Source organism: Malurus melanocephalus, unplaced genomic scaffold (assembly GCF_030028575.1).
Source record: "Malurus melanocephalus ecotype Western Australia unplaced genomic scaffold, MMel_1.1 scaffold_526, whole genome shotgun sequence".
In the NCBI taxonomy this organism is placed as follows: Eukaryota; Metazoa; Chordata; class Aves; order Passeriformes; family Maluridae; genus Malurus; species Malurus melanocephalus.
Genome location: NW_026623758.1, coordinates 132239 through 159584, shown reverse-complemented (window position 1 = coordinate 159584; position 27346 = coordinate 132239). Strand labels below are relative to the sequence as shown.

The 27346-nt window shown below is 41.7% G+C and overlaps 1 protein-coding gene across 1 annotated transcript in view; it reads right to left on the bottom strand.

The window, feature by feature from the left end:
- BICD1 (BICD cargo adaptor 1) overlaps positions 1–27346 on the bottom strand; it is an 84574-nt gene that overhangs the window by 15824 nt on the left and 41404 nt on the right. The window contains exons 5-8 of the mRNA XM_057381763.1: positions 22374–23468; positions 16645–16796; positions 5280–5597; positions 4117–4307 (exon numbers count right to left, since the gene is read on the bottom strand). Of these exons, the coding sequence (XP_057237746.1) occupies positions 4117–4307; positions 5280–5597; positions 16645–16796; positions 22374–23468 (1756 nt within the window). The remainder of the gene's footprint in view (positions 1–4116; positions 4308–5279; positions 5598–16644; positions 16797–22373; positions 23469–27346) is intronic.

Sequence of the window (27346 nt, the reverse complement as noted above, 5' to 3'; positions counted from 1 at the left end):
GCAGTTTTCCCTGTTCTTCACATCTTAAACCACTCTCTGTGTAAAGGCAAGTAGCAAAGACAACTCTTAAGCAATTCCCCTCAAGTTCCAGCTTAAAGATTTAGTTATAAAACTTCCTAGGACCTCAGCATTTGGATCATTGACACTTTTTATTTTCATTTTTCTTGTTAGCTTTAAAAAATACTTTCCACCTATAGATGCTGTAAGTTAGCTCTTGGTGACRTTCTTTTGGGATAGAGTTTTTATAAATTCAGTGAAATTTTATGGCAAGAATGCAAGCCAACAAACARGAGCTAGTTATTTGTATCATACTGTGATTCATATTTGATTTGCCTAGAGCATGGAGCTACATCAGAAATCAATCTCAGATTATTTTTTTGGTAAGAGGAGCTGTTACACACTCTTAATTACGTGTGGTAGGTGGTGARTTTAGTGCCTGAGCAGTTGCTGTACTATTCTGTGGCATTCTTTGTGCTGTCTTTATGTGCCACATTAGTCTCTTCTTGTGGGAATTAAATGCCAGGCTGTAAATCACTCTTGAATGACAGCTGAAAAGCAAGCATGCTTTCAGGTTTAATGTGCTTTCAGAAATGAGCAACCCTACAAAATTACCTAATTTGGCAGGTTTGTTTTCTTTTTGACAGATTTTTAGAAGAGCCATTTTATGAACTGGTTTGTAATMATGAGCAACAATAAAATCTAAACACTACAAAAACATAAACTTGGGATTGGAGCAAACTAGCATAGTTCTGTTGAAATATTCATGGTGCTAGCCTGACTTGGGTAAACCAAATATCTGACCTCAGATGGGCTTGGAATTTGAGAGAAATGTGTCACATTTTAAGGCTACTACTTTTCTTTTTTTTCTACTGTAATAAAATAAAATATATACGACTGTGCAAATATCTCTAAAAGGAAAAGGATTGCTCATTATGATCTTACTATCTGTATTCCTTCAAAATATGAAACACTTTACTTTTTACAGTGTTTTCCTGTGTGGGATTTTAAATACCAAGCATAAACAACAGGGAAAGAAGCATCTACAACGTTTTTCTGGAGGGCAGTCCAGTGAAGGAGACTCTCAAGCAGTTTGTTGCTGACTCTGTTAAAGGGACAAGACTGCAGCCACCTGTTACTGTCCTCCTCAAAACCTGTTGGGAAACCTTTTACTTCAGGTACATCTTCTACACAAGGATCTTGATTTAATTTTAAGCTAAAATAACAGAACTTTATATTCAACTTTTGGAATTGCCTTGCTAAAGTATCTGACAGAGGAAAGAGTGATGTCAAGGCAGATAATAGAGGAGACCTTTTTAGCCTTGTTCTTTCCTTGAAGAGGTTGAGAGAACCATATTTCATACTTGGGACTGTGGTATATTTAGACGCACCTAGTGAGTTCATATTGAAGGAGTTTGCATACAACTGCAAAGAAAAGGTCATTTTTCATAGTGTTACACACTGTCAAATGCAGCACTCAGCTTTCTATATGCCCTGACTTTTTCATGTAGTTGGGAAAACAAACACAAACACATCCAAAGGTGGGCTGGAATTGTGCTGGGCACGTACTGGCTGCTTCTGGCTGTCAGAAGAATAAAGACTGGAAAGCGTAAAAACACATGTCAGCAGAACAGAGGTAAAAAAAAAACCAAAACCACACAACAAAGCTAAATGCATGCCATTACCTAGGAGAAATGGAATGTGATACCTTGGAAAAGCACCAAGAGGTATTTTTAGCCCTGAGAGCTATTAGTTCAATCAGAGAGCCCAGATCAAGTTGTGCTGTCACAGATTTGTGTCGGAGGTACCTGCATGCTGACCTAAAGCTGAGGGCACTCAAATGGAAATCAAGCAGGAAATTACAATCTCTTGCTTTGAGAGAGGTTTTCAACTCAGCTGATCTTCCTCTGAAGAGGGCAGCCAAAAAGCAGCCCAGCTCTCCTTCTGCAGGAWTCCAGCAGCAGCTGAAGCAAAGGCAGCCTCTTCTGCCAAGCACTAAATCCAGGAGAAGGTGCAAGAGAAACAGGCACAGCTACTGCACGGGGCTCATGGGGCACAGGAACCTGTCCTGTCTCCCTTTCTACCAACTTCAGCTATTTTGGCTCTTGGTTTCCATCAAACACATTCCCAGTTACAGCCTCCCAGTGCCCACATCACTGGGAGCTAATGAAAGGACAGTGAAGCCCACACATCACATAGGTGAAATATTCTTGTGAATGAACTAGCTCACAAATTTAAAAGAAAGCAACCAAAACCAAACAAAAAAAAAAAAAAAAAAAAAAAAAAAAAAAAAAAAAAAAAAAAAAAAAAAAAAAAAAAAAAAAGCAAAACCTGTTTCCATCTAATGTAGGTTTGATTCAGTCTTACTCCATTCCTGAGGATTTAGCTTCAAGCCAAGCTACACTTTGCTCCACAGTGTTTGAGTCTGGATGCTGCTTTTTTACACCCTCTCTAATGAAGAAGCAGGTGTGGGTTGCTACATTTCTCGCTGCCTTGCTTCACTGCACAAATCATCTGAGAACAGAAGCTCTTTGTGATACAAGGCTTTTAAACATTCTCAATAAAGGCAGCAGAATAACATTCCTCACTGTTCCTTASTTTCAGGAAACAGATAATTAGACAGATGGCAAAAAAATCGTACTTGGTGCATCATTCCTTTMATCTGCTAACAACATGAAGAAATCTTCCAGAAACTGGTAAAAACAATGATGAAAAATTCCCTACTTAATCCTCAACCTGATTCTGACCTGGATCTACCAACACTGGAATCTGAATGCTCAGAAAAATCTCAGGTTTGGACYTGTCAGTCTCACAGGTTGAGACTAAGGCCATTGGATGATATAAAATGCTGACAAATGCATTCAGAAAGCTGTGATTGTTGTAGATTCGTAAAGACAACTGTAACATAAATCAGTGACCCTGTCTCAAGAGTATTTTACTCTAAATAAGTAGAGATGTACCTGAAGTGACAGGTAAGACTCCCGACAAACATAATCTTCTGGACAATTCTACCTTTCAGGCTGCTTTTATTCTTTGGTCTTTGTTACTGGATGAAAAGACTGTCAGTGTTTCTTAAWCTGTGGTCCACTCATCCATGATGTTCCATGAGATATCAGATGCTTCTTTCCCCCCACTCCCACGATTTTCTCTGCAGGAGACAGCTCTTTGATTTATTTACTGCAACACACCCTTGGAAATTGTCTTGTTTAGACTCTCTGCATTTTTACACTTGTCCTCTGAGTGGGTGTTACTTGCATGGCACTACTCAAAGGCAGCTGTGACATTGATGGCACTAGGTGAGAATTATAACTCACTAAAGGGTAGTGCTCAGCTTCCCTGAATAAACATTTACTCGAGCAGAAACTGCTTTGATGGCTTTTAGCTTTCATATTTTCTACTCATGCTTTTTGTACGTAACGTATTTCCAAACAAAGAATTACCACCAAAAAAGATTGTGCACAGTTAAAGGCTAAAGGTTCTGCTCAGGTGCAGAAGAGAAGGAATTATTTGCTGGTCTATCAGGAGAAGAAAGCTATCACACCCTTGAAACGGCATTCCAGTTTTCATTTCCTCCCTGTGCCTCGTTCAAAGTAGCTATTCCATTTTGGCAGGAAATTAGGAGCAAAAGCTTCCTGCAAAGATAAACTTCACAACTCAATTTGTAGAAACTAAGCCTTCTGTGGGTCAAACATCACCCTTTGGAAAACCTGTCTGAATGCTCCAGGGTGAGAAGATGGGTGCTGGGGGGCTCCTGTGCACTGCCAGCCACTCTCTCACTGCTCCTCACACATCTGACTCCTCTGTCCCGTGGGGTTTGTGTCTTCCAGGGGGACTATCAATGCCACCAGCAGGCTAAGCCCCACCCGGGCACAGGGGTGTAGCCTCTGTGGATGCCAGTGGGAYTGCACCCACATGTACCACAGCAGGACTTTCCACACTGCATCTGAAACCAGTTTGGGCTGCCACCAGCAGGATGTCATCTCCTGCCACAGGTGACACAGGAGGAGACATTTTGCTTTTCAAGAAAGTGCCCAAATTAAATTGCATCTGCAGTGCTGGGAGGGTCCCCTGCTCTGCTAACCACTCAGCACCACATGCACCCAAGGAAAAAATGTTTACCTGGTATGGCCACGGTTAACCTTTTTTCCTTGCTGAGACGGTGCCCATGGATGAATTCACTCATGGAAGGGGGGCCCCTCAGAAGATATGATTCTGTGGAGGTGGGATGAGGGGGGGCTCTTAATAAATTCTGGAGGTAGGTCCCTGAAGTCCTGGGATGGCTCTGATCACAAAGGGAAGGTGAGAATAGTCTTGCAGGAGATCCAAGAAAAATACATATGGAAACAAAAGAGTTTTACTTTAATTACCTTTCAAAGCCTCACGAATGACAATATAATCTTAACTTGCTTAACAGACAAAAATCAACTACTGTTGACACCCCATATCATTTCCAGAGCAGGACACCTTGCCTGCACTGGAAATCCTCATTCACCTTAGGGAAGGAGGAGATGAGGCTGGGTTACAACTCAGCACCCTCAACATGTACAAGGCTCCCTGAATGSTCTCTTGGTTTTGCATTGTGATTAGAGCRCACAAGAAAAGGGGATGAYAATCCAGGACTTCTCTAACAGAGTSCTCTTCATCTTYAAAACCATGGAGATGCCCACACCTGCAGAGTWTTGGCAGGGGCAGCCACAAGACAAGAACTCACTGCTTGAACAGCAAAATATTTGCATTGAGTTACGCATTAAGTTACGAATCCCCCTTAAAAAGGTGTCTCCCAAGTAGAAAAATTGACCAGAGTGAACACATCCATATTCTTCTCACACTGATAAAGAACAAGTGAGCACCAGAGCTTAACAAAGAAATGCAGCTTCTTTCATGTTAAGCACTGAAATGCTCATAGACACAACCCAACCCTTTTTTTAATTTCAGATGCTCATTACGGAACGTCTTAAGGAAAACTTAAAGAAAACTTATTAAAGAAAATACATTCACACTTAATATTAAAGACATACAAGATGCACCGAGACACTGACAGAATATAGTTCAAAACACTGTATTCAGGAGAAGGAAATAACAGTGAGTAGGTGGATCAGAACCACATGTTGCCAGGCTTTGAATTTCAYACTCATATCCTCCCCACCTCCTTCTCCCCAGTCAAAGTACAGAAAKAAAAAATAAAAGTAAAAAAAAAAGAATCACTACATTTATAATTCACTGAATGAYTTTAATGCAAGTCTGGCTACTGCACTGTACTGTAAAGATCACTGCATGCATACCTTTTCCTCTGAGTGCCACTGCTGACCAGTAAGTTTGGTTGCTGTGGGCCCTGACTATGCAGGAGGAAAGTGTCTATGCTTGGCACGGTGGCTGATGCCTCCTCACTTACTTTAGGGCTGCCGATCTTGCTCTTTCCCAGCTTGCCTTTGCTGCGTCGGGATTGCTCRTGGTCGAACTCTAAATCCTCCAGCCGCTGGGTGAGGGCAAGTTTTTGCTGGATAGCCATGCGCAGCAGAGAGTTCAGGGTCTTCTTCTCATCCTCCGCAGCCGCCAGCTGCCTCTGCATCTCATCCAGCTGCGTGACGTACTCATCACACCTGGGGAGAAACAAGGCACAAATCTGGGCAAACGGCCCAAGAACCAACTCTACCAGTGAGCACATTCCCAGGCTCCAGTTACAGAGTGGGCCAGACTCAAATCCCAGCTTTTGCTGACCCTAATTCTGGAGGAGGGCAGCCTGAATTCTTCTGTTCCCACTTGGAATAAATTTGGACTTGGATCTCAATGTCAACACTTCMCATCCAGCAAGACAGCCCGTGCCAATATTAGCACAGCCTATGGCAATGTAACATGTTTCTGATGCAGAGAACAAGAAGTTGGAGGGGAAATATGGGACTATTTCCAGTTCAGACCACAAATAACSATTTTAAGTGCTTCTTCTACTACTATTATCATTATGGATAATAATGTCTACCAACTAGAAAATACTGTTTTCTACAGACAGTAATATCCACTTCAAGAAAGTATTTCAAAAGAATACTGCAAGTAGTTTGAACACCTGACACRTGAGATTTTGTGAAATGAGAAACCCTTAGTTATTTACCATTGTTAACCATTTTATACCATGATTACCATTATTTATAGTTGATTAAAAGGACACTACTCAAGAAGMCCCACACCTGGGAGTTATTTCACATTTACTGTTGAATCCTTGGAGGTGTGTTCAGGTGATCATTGCTGTGGTCATCTACTCCTTTTTTAATCCTCAGCCTCTTTTACCCACATGAAAAACTATCWTTTCATTTGCTTTAGTTTTCTGAGAACTAGAACCACCTTTCTTATGATTTTGCRAGATTTAAGACCAAATTCAATGTATTTCTGCTTTAAGTATAATTCCTAAAGTTAACAGGAAAAGCAAGGCATTTCAAAATTGTCTTAAAACACTTTTTCACATGAAATAGCTTCTGTTTGTTAGCAACAGACCATCTAATCACTAAGAACCATGAGCAATAAAAATAAATGTATCCTAGCAATGAGATGATTCACAGATAGCAGTACTGCCTGACCATCAGACATTTATGGTAACATCCAAGGATTTTTCATGTTGAATGATGCAGCTTTCACCAGATCTCCTTCGCATGAGATCTGGGTGAATCTAAGTAGCTTTGCTGTGTAATTGCAATTGTGTAATGGATAAGGATGTACATTTATCAGTATCACTTACAGAAAGCAAGCACAGAAAATTAWTTTTAGTCTTCTTTATCAAAATGTACGATGCAATAAGCCTTTGAATTATTGCAAACTGAGGGATGAAACTAATTTCTCTGAAACTTTAATCTTCCCCTAGGGAAACAGAACCAAAGTGTGCTTGTGTAGTTAGTTATTCTTCACACACAAACACTTTATATATATAGATAGTATTCTCCTTTTGAAATTTCTAAGTCAGATAAGCTTCATCTACAGTTTCAGTATTATCTTTCTCCTACAGGACCTTAATGRTTGTTGCTACCCCATACTTTTACTTGAGTAAAAGACATATTTATGACATGCCATTTGGCTTAAAGCCAACTTGCACACCTGTTTCTGCTCCAAGCCATAAGATGTCTATTGGTGCTTAAGCCAGATTCTTTGCCAGAGACATGAAATCAGCATTCTGAATATTATAGTAATTCCTATTTCAAATTAATTTGCTTCAATATCTGTGTTATCAGAGTTTTAAGGGCTCATTCTTGTAACCAGATGGGACTTGTATCCGTGTCTCTTGTTCTCTCCTGCTTTCCTCTTAGTCCAGGAGACCCTTTGTCTTGGGTTGATTTTATGGTAACACTCTATTCCTATATTCTGTCTGCTTGTTTGMCCAAAATGTCCCTGGGACAAATTTGGCGYCCAATGTGAGCCTTGAGAAAGTGAAGAGAAAAATTGTAATAACTGCATTATGGTTTTAAGTGCTTGGTATTGGGTACAGTTAGAAGTCACCATGCTSTTTGAAGTAATAATGTCATTTTGGTCTCTAGGCCTATTTACCTATCCACATATAGGGACAATTTAGTTCTTTGCATGGAGGTTTTATAGATCAGGGACACAAATTGGAGTTGCTATATTTATAGCTGTGGTAGTGATGATTTATAAAAGTTTAAGAGAGGTACTGGGAGCTTTTGAAAAYTGGTATGCTCTGTTGTTTCTCCATCCTAGTCTTAGTAACCTGTTTTAGGGTTTTATTAGTAAGTACAGCCAGCCTGCTACAGGAAAAGTAGGGGATGATGTTTCCCAGCCCTTCATCTCCTTCTTCCCCTTCAAATCTGGCACATCACCTTTTGAGGATGTCCAGTTTCCCCTAGATGTTAATGCTGCCACTTTCCTGGTGTTTCATCTGGTAAGTTTCCTCTACATGGTCTGCAGCATGTCTAGAATGAGGTCTGAGTTTTCCAGAGGGGCTACATAAACACCTCCCCCATGTGTGGAAAAGTCTGAGTGGTGTGGGATATGGGAGAATATAGGCCAAATACTGAAGCAATTTTCTGAACCAATAGCTTTTAACTTCCCACCTGAAAAAGTTCAGAACCCAGCTGAGGTGGGGAAATACCTGAAAGAGAAGTGCAATGAGAACTGTAAGGAAAAGAAGCTCATTGCAATATGCTGGGCCCTGGCTAATGCTTATCGCACACTGCTCAGTGCAGTAGGGCAGGAGACAGAGCCGGAGGGACCAGGGGACAAGTCAGCAGATACCTCAGTCACTCAGGCTGCAGCTAAACCAGACAATGAGCCTAAGCCAGCAGCAGTTGCCCCTGTCCAGAGAAGGAAACACAAAACCAAATCCATTCGCCCAGTGGATGATGATGGGCAGCCAGTAACCTCACAGCCAGCAGGAGAATCTGAACCAGAAGTTATTGTTGAGTATCTGACCCCAGAAAACATTCATGGCCTAAGGGCAGATTACAAATGACAGCCTAATGAATCGATATTGGGCTGGCTGGTCCGCGTCTGGGACACTGCAGGTGATAATATGATGCTGGATGGTGRTGAAGCGATGCAGTTGGGATCCCTGTCAGGTGATGCAGCTATTGACCAAGGGATGGCAAGGGGGTCTGAACCTCTCAGTCTCTGGGCCCGGCTCCTAAAAAGTGTGAGGGAAAGATACATGTGTGTAGAAGATCTCCAGATACATCAAACCTTGTGGAAGACCACAGAACAAGGGATTAAATGCTTGAGAGAACTGGCAGTGTTGGACATCATTTTCTCAAATCACCAAACAATCAGGAGTCCAGACATGGTAAAATGTACAGAGCTGATGTGGCTAAAACTYRTRCGACTTGGGCCACAAGAATATGCCTCYGCTTTAGCRATGATGAAATGCAAKGAAGGGGATGAGACTGTGCTTGCTGTGGCGAAGAAGCTCCAGGCATATGCAGATACTGTGCATGGYCCAACACMTGCAAGAATCTCAGCTGTGGAAACAWGCCTGTTAGAACACATGCAGRAAATAGAGAACAAGATGGAGGAGAATCATCAGCAACTCMRGRAAGAGGCTAAAGAGARCCTTCTCCAAATCGCATCAGTCCAGACCAGAGGCCCTGTCACCASGAGCRGAYATCCCCCAGCCAGAGAAAGAGGRTGCACTCCAGGAKCAAACCTTTGGTTCTTCCTKCTTGAGYATGGGGAAAACATGAGAAGGTGGGATGGAAAACCAACCTCTGCCCTGGCAGCACGGGWRCRTGAATTGAAGAATGGCAACACYAYGGGAGGAAGCTCYACCAGAAGAGAAGTAGCTCCGSTTTCCCATAACCAAGYKGCCCAGCATAAYGGAAGGYAGAATGACATGTCMAATCCCCTGGAAGGAACCTCTGCAATGTATGCCCAGGGAAGGRATGGCAGCCAGTGCTAGAGGGGCCCYGWYTCTRGCCAGRTAGAGGCARGRGAGAACYGTGCCTTTTGGACTGTGTGGATTCRTTGGCCTGGCACAGCAGAACCACGGGAATAYGAGGCTTTGGTYGACACTGGTGYGCAGTGCACACTCATWCCTTCRYGACATGTGGGGACAGAATCTGTTTCTATTGCTGGCGTGACAGGAGGATCGCAAGACCTGACTCTGGTGGAAGCTGAGGTGAGCCTGACTGGAAAGGAGTGGAGGAAACAYCCCATTGTKACTGGTCCAGAGGCCCCATGCATCCTGGRAATAGACTTTCKCYAAAGTGGGTATTTCAAAGACCCAAAGGGATTCAAGTGGGCCTTTGGAATAGCTGCTGTASAGACAGATGGYATCAAGCAATTARACACCTTGCYTGGGCTGTCYGAAAATCCTTCTGCAGTTGGGCTCCTCAAGGTGGAAGATCAGCRCGTTCCAGTYGCCACCTCGACAGTGCATCKCTGGCMGTACAGAACAAACYGAGATGCTGTGATTCCTATYCATAAGATTATCCGKGAGMTGGAGAGCCAAGGGGTGGTCAGCAARGTCCATTCACCCWTCAACAGCCCCATCTGGCCTGTGCGCAAATGTGAAGGGGAATGGAGATTGACTGTGGACTATCGTGSYKTRAATGAAGTGACCCCACCGCTGAGCRCTGCCGTGCCGGACATGCTGGAGCTCCAGTACGAGCTGGAGTCCAAAGCTGCGAAGTGGTAYGCCACCATTRACATCACCAAYGCSTTCTTCTCCATTCCTCTGGCAGCAGARTGCAGGCCTCAGTTTGCTTTCACCTGGAGGGGTGTGCAGTACACCTGGAACCGGCTGCCCCAGGGGTGGAAGCACAGCCCCACCATCTGCCATGGGTTGATCCAGGCCACACCGGAAAAGGGTGAGGCTCCGGAGCATCTGCAATATATTGATGACATCACTGTGTGAGGGAACACAGCAACAGAAGTATTTGAGTAAGGGGAGAAGATCATCCAGATTCTCCTGAAAGCCGGCTTTGCCATAAAAAGGAACAAAGGGAAGGGACCTACTCGAGAGATCCAGTTCCTTGGGGTAAAGTGGCAAAATGGACGGCGTCAGATCCCCACCGAGGTCATCAATAAGATCACGTCGATGTCTCCACCGACCAGCAAAAAGGAGACACAGGCTTTCCTGGGTGCCATTGGCTTTTGGTGGATGCACATCCCTGAATACAGCCAGATCGTGAGCCCCCTCTACCTGGTGACCCGCAAGAAGAACGATTTCCACTGGGGCCCTGAACAGCAGCAAGCCTTTGCCCAAATCAAGCAGGAAATCGCTCATGCAGTAGCGCTTGGCCCAGTCAGGACAGGACCAGAGGTGAAGAACGTGCTCTATACTGCAGCTGGGAGCAATGGTCTGTCCTGGAGCCTTTGGCAAAAGGTGTCTGGTGAGACTCGAGGCCGGCCACTGGGATTCTGGCGCCGAAGCTACCAAGGGTCTGAGGCAAATTACACCCCAGCAGAGAAGGAGATCTTGGCAGCCTATGAGGGAAGCAATATATATTTGTGTGTCTTTAGGGTTAGTGATTGTATTAGTTTGGGCTTTAAGCTGACAGATATGGAATAAGGAGTGGAATGTCTTGGGTTGATTTCATGATAACACTCTATTCCTATATTCCATCTGCTTGTACGCCCAAAATGTTCCTGTGCCTTTAAATCTGACCTGGAAGAAGGGACAGGGGTGGCTGGGAAGGCAGCGCGGGCAGTTAAAAGCTGGGGCTGCAGTGCAGCTGTTTGCTCTTTGGAGCTCAGCTCAGTGCTGTGGAAGTCCTGCTCCCTGCCTGCAAGGGAGTTACATTGTTGCCGTTTAGCTAGCTCGGATTTGTTAGCTTGGCCAACAGCTCTCCCTGGACTCTAGCTACCCCTTCTACAACTCGCGTGATTTTCTTCTGGAGCAGATCTGCAGGGCTGCGGTCCGAGAACCAGGAGGCAAGTGCCGACCAGCCGAGGGCCAGCAGGGACAAGCCACGGGCACTGCTCCATCTTGTCCTGGAGTCCAGAGAAGCCAAGCCGTCAACACAAAAGCACACCGAGCCCTCTGTTTCATCCACAGTTAGGAGAGGACCAGGTTTTCCACTGTTACCCGAGTAGCCACGTGGACTTTTTCTCTTGTTTTGTTTTGGTTTTTTTCCAGAGACAGGAGCTGTGCCATTTTTTTCTCTGCACCACCTGCTGGGAGGCGGGGGTGGGGGGGGAAGGGGGCGTTCCTGAGTTTTAAAGATCCAGCAGTTACTCAGTTTCTTAAATCTGTGTCCTGTGGGCACCTCGTTTCATCAATAAATTATTTTTCTCTTCACATTCGCCCAAACTCCTGTTTCATATTGGTGGGAAAAAAAATATCAAACTTTTCACTTCAGAGGAAACATTTATCCTCTAACATTTCTCTCTGAAAACATTGTCTCAAACCAATACACCCTTTTTTGTTTCCAGAAATGTTTTCTGTTGAAAAAATTTTAAAGTAACACATGCAGCAATACCACTAGAGGAATGAACTGCCTTGCTTTAATATGCCAAGAAATCAATTTTGGTTTTGGAAAAAGATTGATTTTGCTCAGGCATTAGAAAATGCTCTTGGTATTTGCAAATCTGATTTGCAAAACAGCACAACTGAACAATTAAGAAATGGAAGTGCCATGAAGGTGGATATTATTAAAGCAGTCTTAGACAAACCTGTTATGAACTATATCAAGCTGGCTGGAGAAATCTGGATATCCCAGATGCTGTTAGCTGATCTCATACTTCGAGACAAAACCAATCTCATGAATACATTTTCCTACTGTTCTGATTAATTACASGTCCTTTCTAGAAGTGTCCCGATAAGAACAGCCCCACATGTCTGGTAGCTCACTGCAGTGTTTGGGTGGTTCCAGTCATCTGASCTCTAACATGACTGGAAGTTTCCAATTATTTTTCACAAACACATGATTCATTGTCTCTGGGTTTTGCTGCTCAAGCTTTTTTTGTTTTTTGTTTTATTCGAGAAACACTGTTCAGAAAGGTTAAGCTTAAATCAYCCAAGTAAAGGCCTTAATTAACTTTAGAAACTGCTGAATTAACACCCTCAGATCTCCTCGAATTTTGCAGCAGTGAAGGTTATTCTGTGTAGTAGGAGGTAACTACTGCCTGCAGCTGTAGCACTTCCCTTCACTGAAATATTCCCAGCTATGTACAAGTGTGGGATAAAAGAAGTGTTTCCAATTAAAAAAGAAAAAAAAGTACTGCACATCCACATTGCCTTTCACCCATACGTTTGATAAACATTCATAAAATCTCACAGGAGGAAGAAAAAGGTTAAGGAATCCTAAAACAAAAAGGTTAAGAACTCCTAAGACGACTTCTGGCATGGCAGAGACCATTGCAGGGCTSTGGGATACTCCAGGGGTCTGAAGGGGTCTTTCAGAAGGGTTCAGATAGTAATACCAAAAGTCAGGTTATGTCCTCCCAAGTCAGAACTCTTTCCCAACTTCCCTCTTTCCCCAGGACAGGTTGTAAGCTGCAAACGACTGTTAAATAAACAGCACTSTTTTCTTGCTGTCTGCTGGTCTACTTATAGTCAGAGAAAAGTCAAGGTTTCACCTATTTTTCATTTTTCTCGTCTCAGACACATAAGCCCGCTTATTTTGTATGAACTGATCCAAGAAGCTTATATAGGATTTTAAGGGATTTCTGGTTCCATCTATCCCTCTCRGCTAGGAACGTAAACCAAATACCAAATCAGGCTTATGTGTAATTTAGGTAACATAAATCACAGCAGAGCTTGAGCTAAAACCTGGTGACACTGGCAGTGACAGGTCCCTGCTCTAACCATATAATTGTAATTCTCTTCTGTTCAGAAATGTTTTCTCAGCTCCAGGACCTGTCCATTCTTCCTACTCCCTCTCTTCAGCAYACATTTTTCTTTAAATATTAATCATCAGAACATATTTTGATGGATGAAGACTAAAATCCATGCATGCAGTGTCAGGACTATGGCAATATCAAAGTAATATTTCCTGCATTTTCATATTAAGTATCTCTATTTAGGCTGGGAAAGCAAGCAGTGTAGGGATTCAGTAAAGTTAGCTTCCTGAATGCTTTCAGAATCCTGCTTTAAAAGTAGTTTCTTCTCTCCTTCAGCACAGGACTTTCTCCCACAGGGCAACACCCACTCTAGACTGGAAAMCRAATGTTTTAAATTATTTAATTTTCCCCTGGATAAGTGCTGCTCACTGCTTCACACTCCCACAGCTCCCACCCTGGGTCTGCAACTGAGGGTTAGAGTGAAGGGAAACAACAGGAGGGGCAGGGAAGGCTCTCACTGTTTTCTCTGGGAATACCAGAAGCAGCCCACAACAAAATAAGCAAGTTAAAGATGGCATATGAATCCCACAAAAGAGATTTTATATGCTGTTGCTTTTTTTCCTTAAGAGAGTTGCTTTGGGAAATATTCTTGGCAGGTCCAAAGCACATAAATCCCAGAAAGGAATCACAAGGGTGATGAAAAGGGAAGATGTAAGCTATAGAAATCAGAATCTCAAAGATTTTTGGATTGGGGAGCTGCTCCAGAAGGAAAAATAACAAAAGCAGAGAGACAAGCAGTACAGAAAGACTTTTGAGACCAAGAAGAATTGAAGAAAGAACTTAAGCAGTGAAGGATGAACAAGTGTAAGGAAAACACAGAAAAAGGAAGGGTACTGCATAGGAGAGCTTTGGAGGAAAGTGTCAACTTTGCTGGTCACACCAGGAACAGATGTGCTGTGCTCTCCTTAGAAGGTGTGCTATGACCTCTACCCTGTGCATTTGAGGAAGGAACCATAGAGTTCAGCACCACATGAACATCCACTTGGGGACCAAAATGATGATTTATGGAAAGAGAAAGGATACCGTTCTATCAAACACTATAAGCAACCATTTTCAGGTCTGTAATACAATTCTACTACCAGAGAAATGATCTCCCTATGGTACAAATTCTGGAGTAAGAGTCATGTGATGCACTATAACCATGGAAACCACTGTTTTATTCAGCYAAAGACTAAACAATTGCTTTTTTATGCTGAAGGCTGCTACTGCATGTAATGTTACTGCACAAAAATCTTACAGCCTTGTATTTTCAAATAGATTTCTCTTCTTCAACAGACTTTGAGAGTATATCAGCTCTCTGTCGTTTAAATAAATGCTCTTCCAAATGGACTACTGGGAATGAGTCAATGATTTGACCATTTAGGAAGATTGATTTCATTATAAAGGCCATTAAACTCCATGCCTAAGGAAGAAAAATGAATATTTTACTACAGAAAAATCTATAGGAACATAATCATATGGAAGACCTTGTAGTGAATAATTTTTTGTAACTGCTCAGAAAATACTGGGCAAAACTTAGGTTTGCAAGGGCAGGGATACATTCCATAGGCCATACACTGAGTGTTTAATCACTGCTACATGGAGTTTACCAACAGCAGTAAATTGGGTGGGGTTTATCTCTACTAATATCAGAAATTTATAAACTAAAAATGTGTAACTCAGCAAGTCACACAGAYCCCCTGAAGCTTCACTGCATCCTACACACAAGGCATCTAGAAAAAGTATCTGGAGTGGCATCATTGAAGCCTAATGCCCTTTAATTAACTTCWAAATCTCTGCAAACTACTTTTTACCTCCCATGTTGATGGTTTGTAGCCCATGCAAGACCCTTGTTTGCTTTATGCTCACGATGCTCCAGAGTTATGTGCCTTCCACGAAGTTTTACAGAGTTAGTACATTCCTGTATCTCCTGGAGTAAGGAGCTCGCAAGGAAAGGTCAGCACACTCATTTCCAGCACACACACACACACACACACACAAAACTTTCCTTTCTGGAAGAAAATCTTTAGATGCCAATGAAAACAATCAGGCTACCTTGGTTCACACCACCTGCTGAGCTGGGTCTTCGTTTCCATTATGTCGCTACACGCACTCTTCTGGCGATGGACCTATGATGAATTTGTACACAGCACCAGTGTCAYGACATATAAATGCCCCTTCTCCTTCCTTCCCACTTCTCCCAGCTGTTGCTGCCACTGTCACTAAGCAAAAAAGCACCTTAGAGGGCTGGAAGTGGCGAGATGGCACTGCAGGGAGCACTGAAGAGATGTTGGCATGAGGCAAGAAGGTATCTTATCATTTATGGACTAAAGCACAAACAAGAAATCTGAACTGTGCTTGATCATAAGGGTGGAAAAACATTGGCAAAATAAGAATTTATTGATGAAAACWTTGGATCTTTTGAAAAAATTACTTTTGGGTAACCTTTTACAAAGCAGCTAAGATGAGAAAACACAGTCTTAAGCTGTGCCAGGGGAGGTTTAGGTGGACATTAGGAAGAATTGCTTCACAGAAAGCGTTATAAGTTTTTGGAATGAGCTGCCCAGGGAGGTGGTGGAGTCACTGTCCCTGGGGATGTTTAAGGAAGGCCTGGACATGGCACTCAGTGCCCTGGTCTGGTTGACAAGGTGGTGTTCAGTTTTAAGTTGGACTGAATCCCAGAGGTATTTCCCAACCTAGCTGATTCTGTGTAAAACCAAAATCTCTTCTGAAGAAGATGTGGGAGAAGGAAAGATGAAAGTTGATTAATTACTGTCCTGCCAGAAGGAGCTATGTTACAGAAGATAAGTGAAGCTTTTACAGTGTGAAGGAAAAGATAATAAATTGAACATCACAGTGAGAGAAAATAAGAATTTATGCTGGAGTGGAAAATTACAGTGGCCTTACAATTATTAGCACTGGATTACTGCATAGGCTGGTTGATGAAATAGATTTTACCACTAGTAAGTAATAAATCTCAYTGTAATGAAAACATGAGATTCTGAAGATCATTAACCATACGATAGCTTTACATGACAGAATCGCTGCGTACTTCTGAATGGGAAAATCAGCCACATAAATCCAYTATTTGATTTTCACTTTAAAAAACCCTATAAATGCAAATATGCTGGAGGTACATATTGTCATTTATAACACTTTACTCAAGGTTGTATTGACATTGCTATTCTTCAGCTTTATTTTCCAAGACACGCATCTCAGCGACACTTAAAAGCCTGCAAGTTTTGCACGGTGTGCATTCTAGGACTCATTCACCTTCATCCAGGAAAGCCCTGACAATGCAGAAAATAACTTCACTCCTAAGCTAAGGGTTCTCACTTGGCACACACACATTTACTGTTACACTGCTGGGCCAGATGGTGACACCATTTCCCTTACCTGGTTGCAAACATTGCTCTCAAGGATGAGAAGGTTGCTGCATCTTCCTTCAAAGCCTTCAGTTCATTCCGTAGTTTGGTCATGGTCTCAGTCACCATTGCTTTTTCATTTTCRTATTTATTCTTCAAATTGGCCAATGCCACTTCAGCTGTCTAAAAACACAGAYAAGGATATGTGCTGATGAGACAGATTTGAGAACAGATAAAATCTCCTGCCTGATTTTGGTTTTGATGCCCTTCATTCACACGGTAAAAAAAAAAAAATAAACCCGATCTTCATTGTACTACATCCTTTAACAACTTCTTTTAAGTTGTACTCCGTGAAACRGGAAAAGGAGAAAGCAGCTGAAAGGACAAAGTCCATTTCAAGRGCAACTGGCTACAATTCAGCACCTCAAGTGTCTCTGCAACACTGCAGCTGCATGCAGAGGACTCAGGCAAGTGAGTAAAGTTACTACAGGAGCTGTTACTACRTTGTTAGAGCTGCAATAAACAATCAAGTGTGTCCCCTGGCCACTTTGCAAACAGGACACAGCACCTGAGGCTCATCCTCAGCAGCCAAGTTGTGAATCAACGTGTTTGGCCTCAAGCCTYCTGCTAGCTGAGGCTTTCCTTGGGCACGGGGATGGCCAGGACCTGGCAGCTTAATTTATGTCTGAAGAACTGGCAATGTCTACTGCTGTGCAAAGCAGCATTATCTTGGCAGTTTTAATCACTACATTTTTCATTTAACTGGAAAGTAAGGCCTATTCCTAAATTTTTGCTGCTCCCTTCTTTCTTTGTTCAATTTCATCCATTAAATTTCTTCAATTTACTACTGTACAGCTTTTAATAGTTGCATTTGTCTTATCTTTGCAAGACTTGAACATTCTGTTTTATCCATGAATTCAGCATCATCCTGAAATTATTCAAAATACATGGTTTTATAGACGCTTTACACCTACTGCTGCTTTAAATTTAAACCATTAAAATTTAAAAGAGACATTTAAAATTATTGCCCTTGAATGAGATGAAGAAAAATTTGCTTCYTTGTACATTTACTCAGAGTGTGTCATGGTTGTTTTTTCACTTTGTTTAGTGTATAATGAGTTGCAGCAATTCATACAGGCAATTAATTTCCCCTGTGGATCTTAGGGGCTCTTGAGCCAGCACCAGGGGAGAGAAGTGTAAGAGAACATCAGATTAAAGCAACCAGCAAGGGGACAGGACAAAAGATGGTAAATGGCCAAACAGTTGGAAAGCTATTTTAAACTCAGTTTTCTGAAACTCAATACATTTCCCCCTAACAACGTCTCTTAACAAAAGGACACATTAGWATCTGCTACTAAATTACAACTTTATTCATTTGCGGCTTGTTAAATAGCACCACTAATAACAGCAGTGTTAAAATAATTAGTTTTTTTTAATGGGATACTCACCAATAATATTTTCTTCCTTTCCCACCAATTTACATAAAGAGAACAGATTTTTAAAGGTCAGTAGTAGTAACCACCTCTCATTTAAAATAGATGCATTTTWCCAATCCAAAGTTGAAATCATCAGCAATACATGTAAAATTATCAACCACTGAGGGAGCTATTCAAATCAATTCTGTATTTTTCAGCCTTTCTGATATATGTTTTGGTGCCACGTAGCATGGTGGACACCAGCCTATGTCTTGGGAGGATAAAGCAGAAATCAGCAGCTTTTTGGCTATTTTTAAGCCTTGACCAGAAATGCACACTGATAAATTAACAGTAATTTACTGAAACAGTAATTTACATCACTGAAACTGTGCACAATGATCAGACAGATCATGATCCCTATGTTTTAGTCTGGATGTCAGGGTACGTTAAATGGACATGCAACACTACAGCATGGAAAATCACCTGGAAATACAGTTTACCTGGTGAATGAAAGTAACAGAGAAAGGACTGTGTCAAATCTTCAAACATTTTTTTTTCTTCCTATTAAAGTTTCCCATATAACAAAATACAGAAAACAAAGCATAAATTTCAAATCCTATGGGAAATGCCTCATGGCTCTCCATGTACCAGCTAAGCTGCAGAGAATCTCCCTCCTGAAAGCCTACTAAGCAAAAAATAAATGACCACAAGTGCTCTGCTGGAGAAGCAAATAAAATTAATAACAAATATGGATTTAACAGAAAGAGAAAAAGGGGAACACAAGCTGAGGAAGCTTCTGCTGGAAATTTGGGGGGCCTGAAGAGACAGGAAACTTGCCTGAAGCCTGAATGTGTAATGGAGAGTGAGGCAGAGGATAAAAGGGGAACTCAGCCTCTATATATCAGAGACAATGAAGAGTGTCTGGTCACCTCAGATGTACATCACACTGTGCCAAACTAACAGGGTCAAAATGAACCAAAGCACAGCTTCATATTACTCTTCCTCCAGCACCAGCTCTTGTAGAAATTATTACTATTTGTTCCCCATCTCAGCCAATCTCCAGAATTGTACCTACTGATCCATACATTTATGTGTGAGCTATGTATGTGGTTGTGCCTGGAACCATTTCTGTGGGATAACCTAAATTTAAATAATCTAAAACTGTGCATTCAGAGAATGCTCTGAAAGGAAAGGTGGGGCAAATAAAAGCCTTCATCTCTAAGCAGTGGGAACCAGAGGGAAGCAGATGTCCAGTACCTGGCTTTGTTTTTAACACCTCTTTTGGAAGCATTTATTTTAAAGCTGTGGTAAAGTAAAAAATTCACATCAGAAAAATTACAGAACTTTGTTCCACATAAAAATGCAATCTCTCTACACAAGTAGATGGGGAGCATGAGAAAAAAGATGAAAACATGGGGAAAAAATGAATATTCTTCAGTGAAGTAAATAATGTAATMAGACAGCAGAAGTGCTAATGACACTCTTGTCAGACCAGTCATGCTGAGGAACTGGGCAAATGAGTAGCCAGCTTTGCAGCCAGACATGGGACTGATGGATGTACATGGAGCATTTACTGCACAGAAGAAATCACCTGGAAATGACAGCAGARAGCTCCAGTGGCTGGATTGCAGCAGGGTGTGAAATACCAGCAAGGAAAAGAGAGCTGGGGAACACACAGAGCTCAGCTCCCCTCCCCAAACCCCAGCCCTGGAGGTGAATATGCTGAGGTGAACACACACCCAAGCCCAGGACCTCAGGCACAACCAGAACTAACAGAGTCCTTTCCATCCCATCCATACTGAAAAGATGTTTGCCCAAACTTGTTTGCCTTCACCCTGAAATCCATGAACAAATCTCATTTTCTAAGACAACTTTGTATCCCATTGTGAGTGTGACAAGCAGACCAGCTAAAATAATTGTTAATAAGTATTAAATCCTAAACTGGTAATTGCTTTTATTTTTACTTCATATAAGAACGGAGAAAACTAGTCTGTATTTTTAGAGCATAAGTTAGACATGGTACCAGATCTTTTCATCAAGCCTCACTTTCCCAGCAGTAATTCTACTGTCCTCTGTCTATATAATATAATGGTATTTGTTTATAGATAAGATTCTATATGTCTGGAGTTTTCAAGGTATTTTTTCTTAAGGATATGGGTATTTCAATTATGGAAGCTGGAGACACCATAGTTACTGCTAATGCAGTCATGAAGATCTTGCTGACTCAAACCTGACTCATTGAACTATTTACTTATGAAAACAACTGATCAGCTTTCCAGCAGAACTTCAGGATATTAAATTTCCCTCACAGGCAGCCTTGCTTTCTGATTGCTATTAGAAATCAAAACCAAACCCATTACTGAACTGGTCCTAAAAGTTCCTGCACCATTAATTTGATATTACTTTYCCATTTATGCTACTTGTTAATGTTTACTCTACCAATCTGATGCTGACACAGTAATTTGGGCTATAAAAAAATGGATACACAAGGTAAGGAAGCAAGCCAGCAAGATCTATGTGCCTTGCTTTCTTGAGCAACTCATTTAATAATCCATTTGCATGGACTTAGTTTTGCATCTTCTTAGATCAAATCTTGCTCTCTTTATCCTGATTGAGCTTTTTGTAGTCTGAAATGCTTATTTGGGAATACTACTGGTCATCACTAGACAGCAACTGTGCTTCCCTGGCTAAGGGTGTTTTTTCACTCAAGTACAGTCCAAAATACCAGACCAAGGGAAGGGTCCCACAAAGGAAAAATATTCCTCTTGCTGTCCAGAAACTTAGTCTTTTGAAGGGGAAGACCACAAGAGGATGAATCTTAACTCCTGTTTTTTTGAACATGTGCCAAAACATGAGTTTGGGTCCTGGGATACACCCACTGCTTGAGGCTGGCACATAATAAATCACTCTTCCCCCTCTAACTATAAATTTCTCCTTCCCTTTATATTATTACATCTTTTAGCTTGCAAGTTTGAGGAAGCTGATACCAGGTTTAGATGAACAAGTATTGCAAGTTTCTGTWCCTAGTTGTATAGTTACCAATATCTATGCTGCTATCCAATCAATAAAAAATTAGTTAATTGCAGCTCCTTAGTTCACAAATTTATCTTTTCCATTTCAGYGAGTATGCCTTAGGATAATGCATTATTTCTGACAGCAATAAAAGACTGAGACTGAGACAGATCRTCTGGTAGTAGCAAAAAAGTAAATGATAGCTCTATGCTAATGGGAAAAATCTTTAATTTGGAATCACAGAATGTATACCCACATACATCAATTCCACCTAAATTGCATTTTAATTACACAGAAAATCCACATATGATTGCTCAGAGCTATTATTGCTTAGCTTGAGATGATATTTAATTACTTAAGTTAATATTTAACATGTGTTGTATCAGAAGGAGGGGAAYGCTATGAAAGACTCAATACATGTTGAAATATTGCTGCAATTTAAAAATCCCAGTACCCTAGAAATGCAGTTAGAGATCCAACAATCAATTAAACTTGAAACTGTAACTTCACAATATTTGACTACTGGGAATTCTAACACTGAAATCCCAYCACTGTCATCAGTTAACAGTGTGCCAACCTGTTAACCAGGATTCAAGCCCCCATGTGGTGATCACTGCACTATTTTCAGATGAGAAAAATGCCAGGCAACCCACAACAAAGACACTGTAGATGCAGCCTTTTGCATTCAGATTTAATTCTGGGCTAAAGAAGATGCATCAAAGGAAATAAAACTATTTGTACACTAAATTTAACCTTTTTTTACAGTGTTTTCAGACCTGGAATCTCATTGCATAAAAAGGTATTGATAGATACAGTATGCAAAAAAAGACAGTACTCTCGAAAAACATTAGATGGATTTTTTTTGAGGCATTTGATATCAACTACTATAATTTTCAGCTTCTTTTCATTGGTGCAACATCAGAAAGTGGTTTAATGAATTTCTCTGAAGATGTAAAAAAAATCAACATAATAATTAGAAGGGTTTTATTCTTTTAAATGCACAAGCACACCTCTGAGAAGCTCTCCATATACATTCTATTTTTTTACCAACCCTGGTGATATTAATGGGTTTGTGACAGTATCACAAACATGCCCTGGCAGTAGCTGRTCCCTGCCTACCCCTGTGCTGAGTGAATGGTGCGTGCTGAGAAAAGCAGAACTAAAGTGCTTCAAGAGGAGGCTGGAAGGGGAGGGAACAAAGGTCTTCCCTTGCAGTGATTGAGTGAGAGGCTAAATAACTTGCGAGTAAAACCTCTCCTCYTAAATTCTCCTGGGAAACCTTTTAAGTAACCTGTATAAACAGACCTTCCTGGGTGCTTTATGGGCATCTTACCTGCTTGTTGGCTTTCAGCACAGCTCTCAGGGTGGCGATCTGCTCTCGCTTCGTACTCAGCAGCGATTTCAGCTTCAGGATCTCTTCCATTAAGGCCTCCTTGTCTTTGTCGATCATGGGCGCCAGCTCGCGGGCCGCGGCCCGCTGGCGCGACAGCTGCAGCGACCGATCCACAGCCTTCTGCAAGTGCTTGATTTGGTCCCTTATTATGGCGTTGAGGTTGTAGATGTTCATRGGCTCCTTGCGGATGTCACTGGTGTCAGAGACGGGGGAGGAAGGCGGGGCTGTGATGACAGGAGAAATGGAAGGCGTTTTTGTCGGGCTCTGCTCCTTGCCGGGCTCCGCAGCCTCTTTCGTCACCTGCTCGCTCGGGGGCCTGGATTCCACGGGTGACGCCACCCCCCGCCTGGAGAGTCGYGGGGAAAGGAGGCCTCGAGGGTCGTCGGGTCCCTTCAGGCTCCCGCTGCGGGTGACTCTGCTCTGCCTGTAATAGTCCAACATGACCCTGTTGGGCGTCTCGTTGTTGCACAGGCAGACGTGGTGGTACAGCTGGGCCAGCTCCTCGCTAAACGTCACCAGCTCGTCCTGGGCAGTGTTGAGGGTATTGTGGTTTTCGTTTGCTATGCTCGTCATCCTCTGTAACTCTTTTTCCATGTGGACCATCTTTTCCTGGCTTTCCTTGGTCGACTTCTCCAGGTTCGTCACCTGCTCGTCGTACGTCTGGATTCTGCTCTCATACTTGGCCTTCTCTTCCGTGTAGYTTTCCACGTACTTATTGTATTTCTCCTTTAAGGCTTTGATTTCTGCTTTAAGGTCTATCACCTCAGTCACAGCTACTTTGTATTTACATTCCAGGATYTCCAAGCCGTTGATGTCCACTTCGTAGTCGTGGGCCTCCTCGCCGGAATCTCGGCCCTTCTCRCAGTCGAGCTCCACCTTCAGCTCCTTGTTGCTCTGCAGCCCCCTCATGGCGTTGACGTGCTCGGTGAGCCTGTGGACGCGCTCGTGCTGCTCGGTCAGGGCTCCCTTGGTGTGCTCCAGCTGCGTCTGGGACTCCTGGAGGTTGGCCAGGAGAATGGCCTTCTCTCGCTCCACCTGCAACAGAGGCAGAGTGAGAAACCCAGCATCTCATCCTACTCACCCTGCGGTCACAGCCATCTCTTCCATTCCACCACTGTGTGCAGCTTGAAGGCTTCCAAGAGATTTTAGCTACATACACCTAAACCATAAAACTAATTTATAGAGAGCCATGTAACGCTCAGAGGTTTAGGAAGTCCCAGTCTCTGTTACAATTCCAATATCATGTTGCCCACTGAAGAATTACTACATGTCCGAGCACTGTCTCATCAGCTAGAGTGATGATCCAGGATTTATTAGGACATATGTTCCCTGAACACAGAAACTGCATCACTGTCAACTGTAGGCCATTTCTCAACGCAGTTTGAATTTACATTTTCCATTATAACACTTCTACCAATCTTCCACAATATTCATTTATATCTTTGAAGTGTTGCACATTTTCATTAAGGCAACTGCAGTAAAAAAATTTTTTCCACAGATTAAATAACCTACAGTGTGGAAATGGAACACAGATCAGGACACTGAGCACATGCAGCTCCCAGGACTCCCCATCCTGAACACTTCACTTTAAGTGAAATCCATCTGTTTAGGTYCAAGCCAGGAAAAACCTGATTKGTGGTATAAMTCACAACTTACTGGTTCTGGCCTARTAMGTTTCTTTCCAAATATCCACATAGAAATGTGGATGTTGAGCAATGAAAAGGTCATGAAGGACACCTATAGAGTTTTAATGCACATCAAGTGAACAAGACAAATTTAAAAATTTGATATACTCAGGTATTTGCTACTCATCATAACACCCCTGAATATCTCCCTTATCAAGTTTTAAATGCAACACTCCAACTTTTTTCTTGTGCTTTGTCTGTTCTGAGGTGTGGACTGGGAAGCTAAGGAGGGCTTATGGAGACAGGATCCTTTGATGGGATCCTTCTTCTTCTCATGGTCTTTGCAATAGGACCCTAAGCCTTCCAGGTTTACTGCTCTTCTCTCCCCCAGCAGAGGTATTTCAGCACATGCAGTGAAAATGGTACTCTCTGTTTCCCGTGGTGAGTAGTGGAATTACTAATTCTGAGAATTCAAAGCTTTCGATTCTGAAAAAAAAAGTGAAGAGTCTATCTCTTTAAAGTGTTCCATTTTTGGCCCTACATAGTCTGTGCAGAAGAGGAAAAGAACCACATGTATTTTGGCACCCTTCTCCATTTTTCATTCCCCTATTACTGTCCCAGTATGTCTGCCACCCTATTTGTTGCTCATCCCCCACGTCAGCCCACTCTGATTGAGAAAATCCAAAATAGGGCAAAATTGCCTTTTGCCAAGCACATCTTCTTAAAAGGTGACCACTTTCTACAGATCTCTTGGTCAGGGCTGTCCTGGGGCCCCTCAGAAATCAACTCAGCAGAAGTATCTTCACCAGCTTTCCTGTTTTTTCATCAAGCTGCCTGCTCCAGGTCTGCTCTCCCTAGAACCCTTCAGCTGAACTCTCGTTGTCACCACCTGGTAGGCTTCAATGTTGGTTACACTGCCCTCATCGGATAATGAAGATATTTGTTCCTTCAGGGTAAGGTGAGCAGTGCATGGGCATGAAAAATCTGTATTTTGGCTAATTTAAAGGATCATCTCACCTTACAGTAAGAAATCATAGAGATAATAAAGARGCAGGTATTACACACCAAAGGCAGTTGGCTGATTTTAGTGCAAGGGTTCACTGGGGGCATCTTCACACCAAAGAAGCCAATTCATTGTAGATTGCATGTAAAAAGAATATTTTATTTCTTTTTAATAATATTTATTKATTTATAATAAAGCCTTTCCTCTGAGAAAACACCTGGGTGTTAAAACAGCASAGAGCCTCAGTGCCACCTTAAATTRATCAGATRGAATTGRTCCTGCAGGACTACTAACCYGACYCATTATACCYTATCATGAAGAAAAACTGCAGCAGAGCCATCTTGATGATAATTTCTGTTCTGAACATAAATGAGTTCTGGAAACATACTCCTTTCACATGGAAAGGATTCTTTCCAGAAAAAAAAAACCAAAAAAAAAAACATGCAACTTTTAGAACTCATACATCATCTTGTACAGCAGGCAAAAGGAAATACACAGACCTACTCAATTKTATTCATTCTGGACCAGCAATAATGGATTAAGTTAATCCCCTTCTGTTTAAAATCATAAATACMTGCTCCTACTGCCAAGGGAAAAATCCCAAAGCTCCAGCTCAGKACTGGGCACACCTTTTGCATATTAATGACTCTGCTGTTCCCAAGTATGGTAATGATGTTTTTTGTTCTAGACAAAACTCTTTTTTTCACCACAACAAACTTGTGGAAATTCCAGTTATATTTCAGCCCAGATTTTTTGACACTGGAATTGGTAGTTGCAGTAACAATTTTTATTATCCTAATATGAAAACAAAAGCAGTTCAAAGGTACCTATTTTGTGATGCATGCTTCCCTTCAAAGATTTCAGCTTGAGGAGATTTCCTTTCCAATTTGCATCTATAGTTTGCAATTACGGAAACCAATTTAAACATAGCAATTTATCACCTCACTTTTCTTTTTTTTTTTTTTTTTTTTTTTATTAACAACACCAGAATTTCAGTGATCAATTCCTGGACGAGACTCGAACAAATTAACAGGAAAACTCATCTCAAGAACACCGATTGTCAGCTATAGCATACTTGTCACAGAGGAAACTGAGCTGCAGGACTTTTTATTTTTCTTCCTTTTTTAAGAGAACTTAGATTAAGTTTTCCATGTATGAGACTGGCCTTAGAAAAAAAGAGAAAGCATGACAGTGGAAAGAAGAGGATTCCCAGGCCTTAAAGATGATATCGAGAATTCTTTCCATTGGCCAACAAACAGGAATAGCATAAAGCCTTGAGCTTTCCCAAGAAAATCTTAGAATACGAAAATTTTCAGTATGACATTTGTTACATAGCGGGCATAAACATTGAAAGGGAATAATTGCAATAAAATCTCTCCTAGGGACCAGCAGAACTCATGGAACAGCAGCATCCAAAAGCTGTAGAATTATATCTGCCATACTAAGTGTTTCAATGGAGGTTTCTTTATGATACTGAGGAGTGAAAAAAATTTGCTGCACACACTTAGAAAAAGGCAAATCTAAAAATTCCCTCTCTCCAGAAAAGGAACCTGGTATCCCAAGAAAAAAAAAAAATCCCAAGAAACGGTCAATTCTTTCAGAAACTGTCCTAGTGCAGCCTCTTCAGAGAAAACAAGAGGAACTCATTCTGCGTCTTGAGATATGGCTGAATGAATGGCACATGGCAAAGACACTGTAGAGGAGAAAAAAATTCCAATTTTGTTGAGGATTTATCTCTTGTCAGCTTTTAAAGCTGATTAAGACTCCCAYCTACCACATGGAAAACTTCTGGAGGGATTTTCCACATTTAATTTGTATGACCCAAATCTAATTTGGGTGATGTCAACTGATGCAACTGAACAGAGCAGATGATCACTCTGCACACGTCAGAGTTTTGCAATGAGTCTTTCTAGGAGAAGAAATCAGATTCTTATTGAGGTGTAGTCTTTCTTTTTAAACCAYAAACCATTTAAAAGGATGTAAATGCAGGGGCGACCAGTACTGGCACGGTCATGCTGGGACCCAGCACCAAAAAATATTATGGCTAAAAAATTGTTATAATTTCTTTTGTGGGGTCCTAAGATTCTTCCAAGTGACTGTGAGAAGGCYGCCTCTTTCTTTAAGAGATACAAAATAAACAAGTTTTTAAGTTAGAGAAGGTAAAGACAATTGTAGTATCTTTCAAGTGGAAGTTCATTGAGTCATCAAGCTCAGCATTTAATTTAATAAAATCAACACAAAGCATACCCAAAACAATCCTTTTTTCTTCATTCCTAAGCATCTTT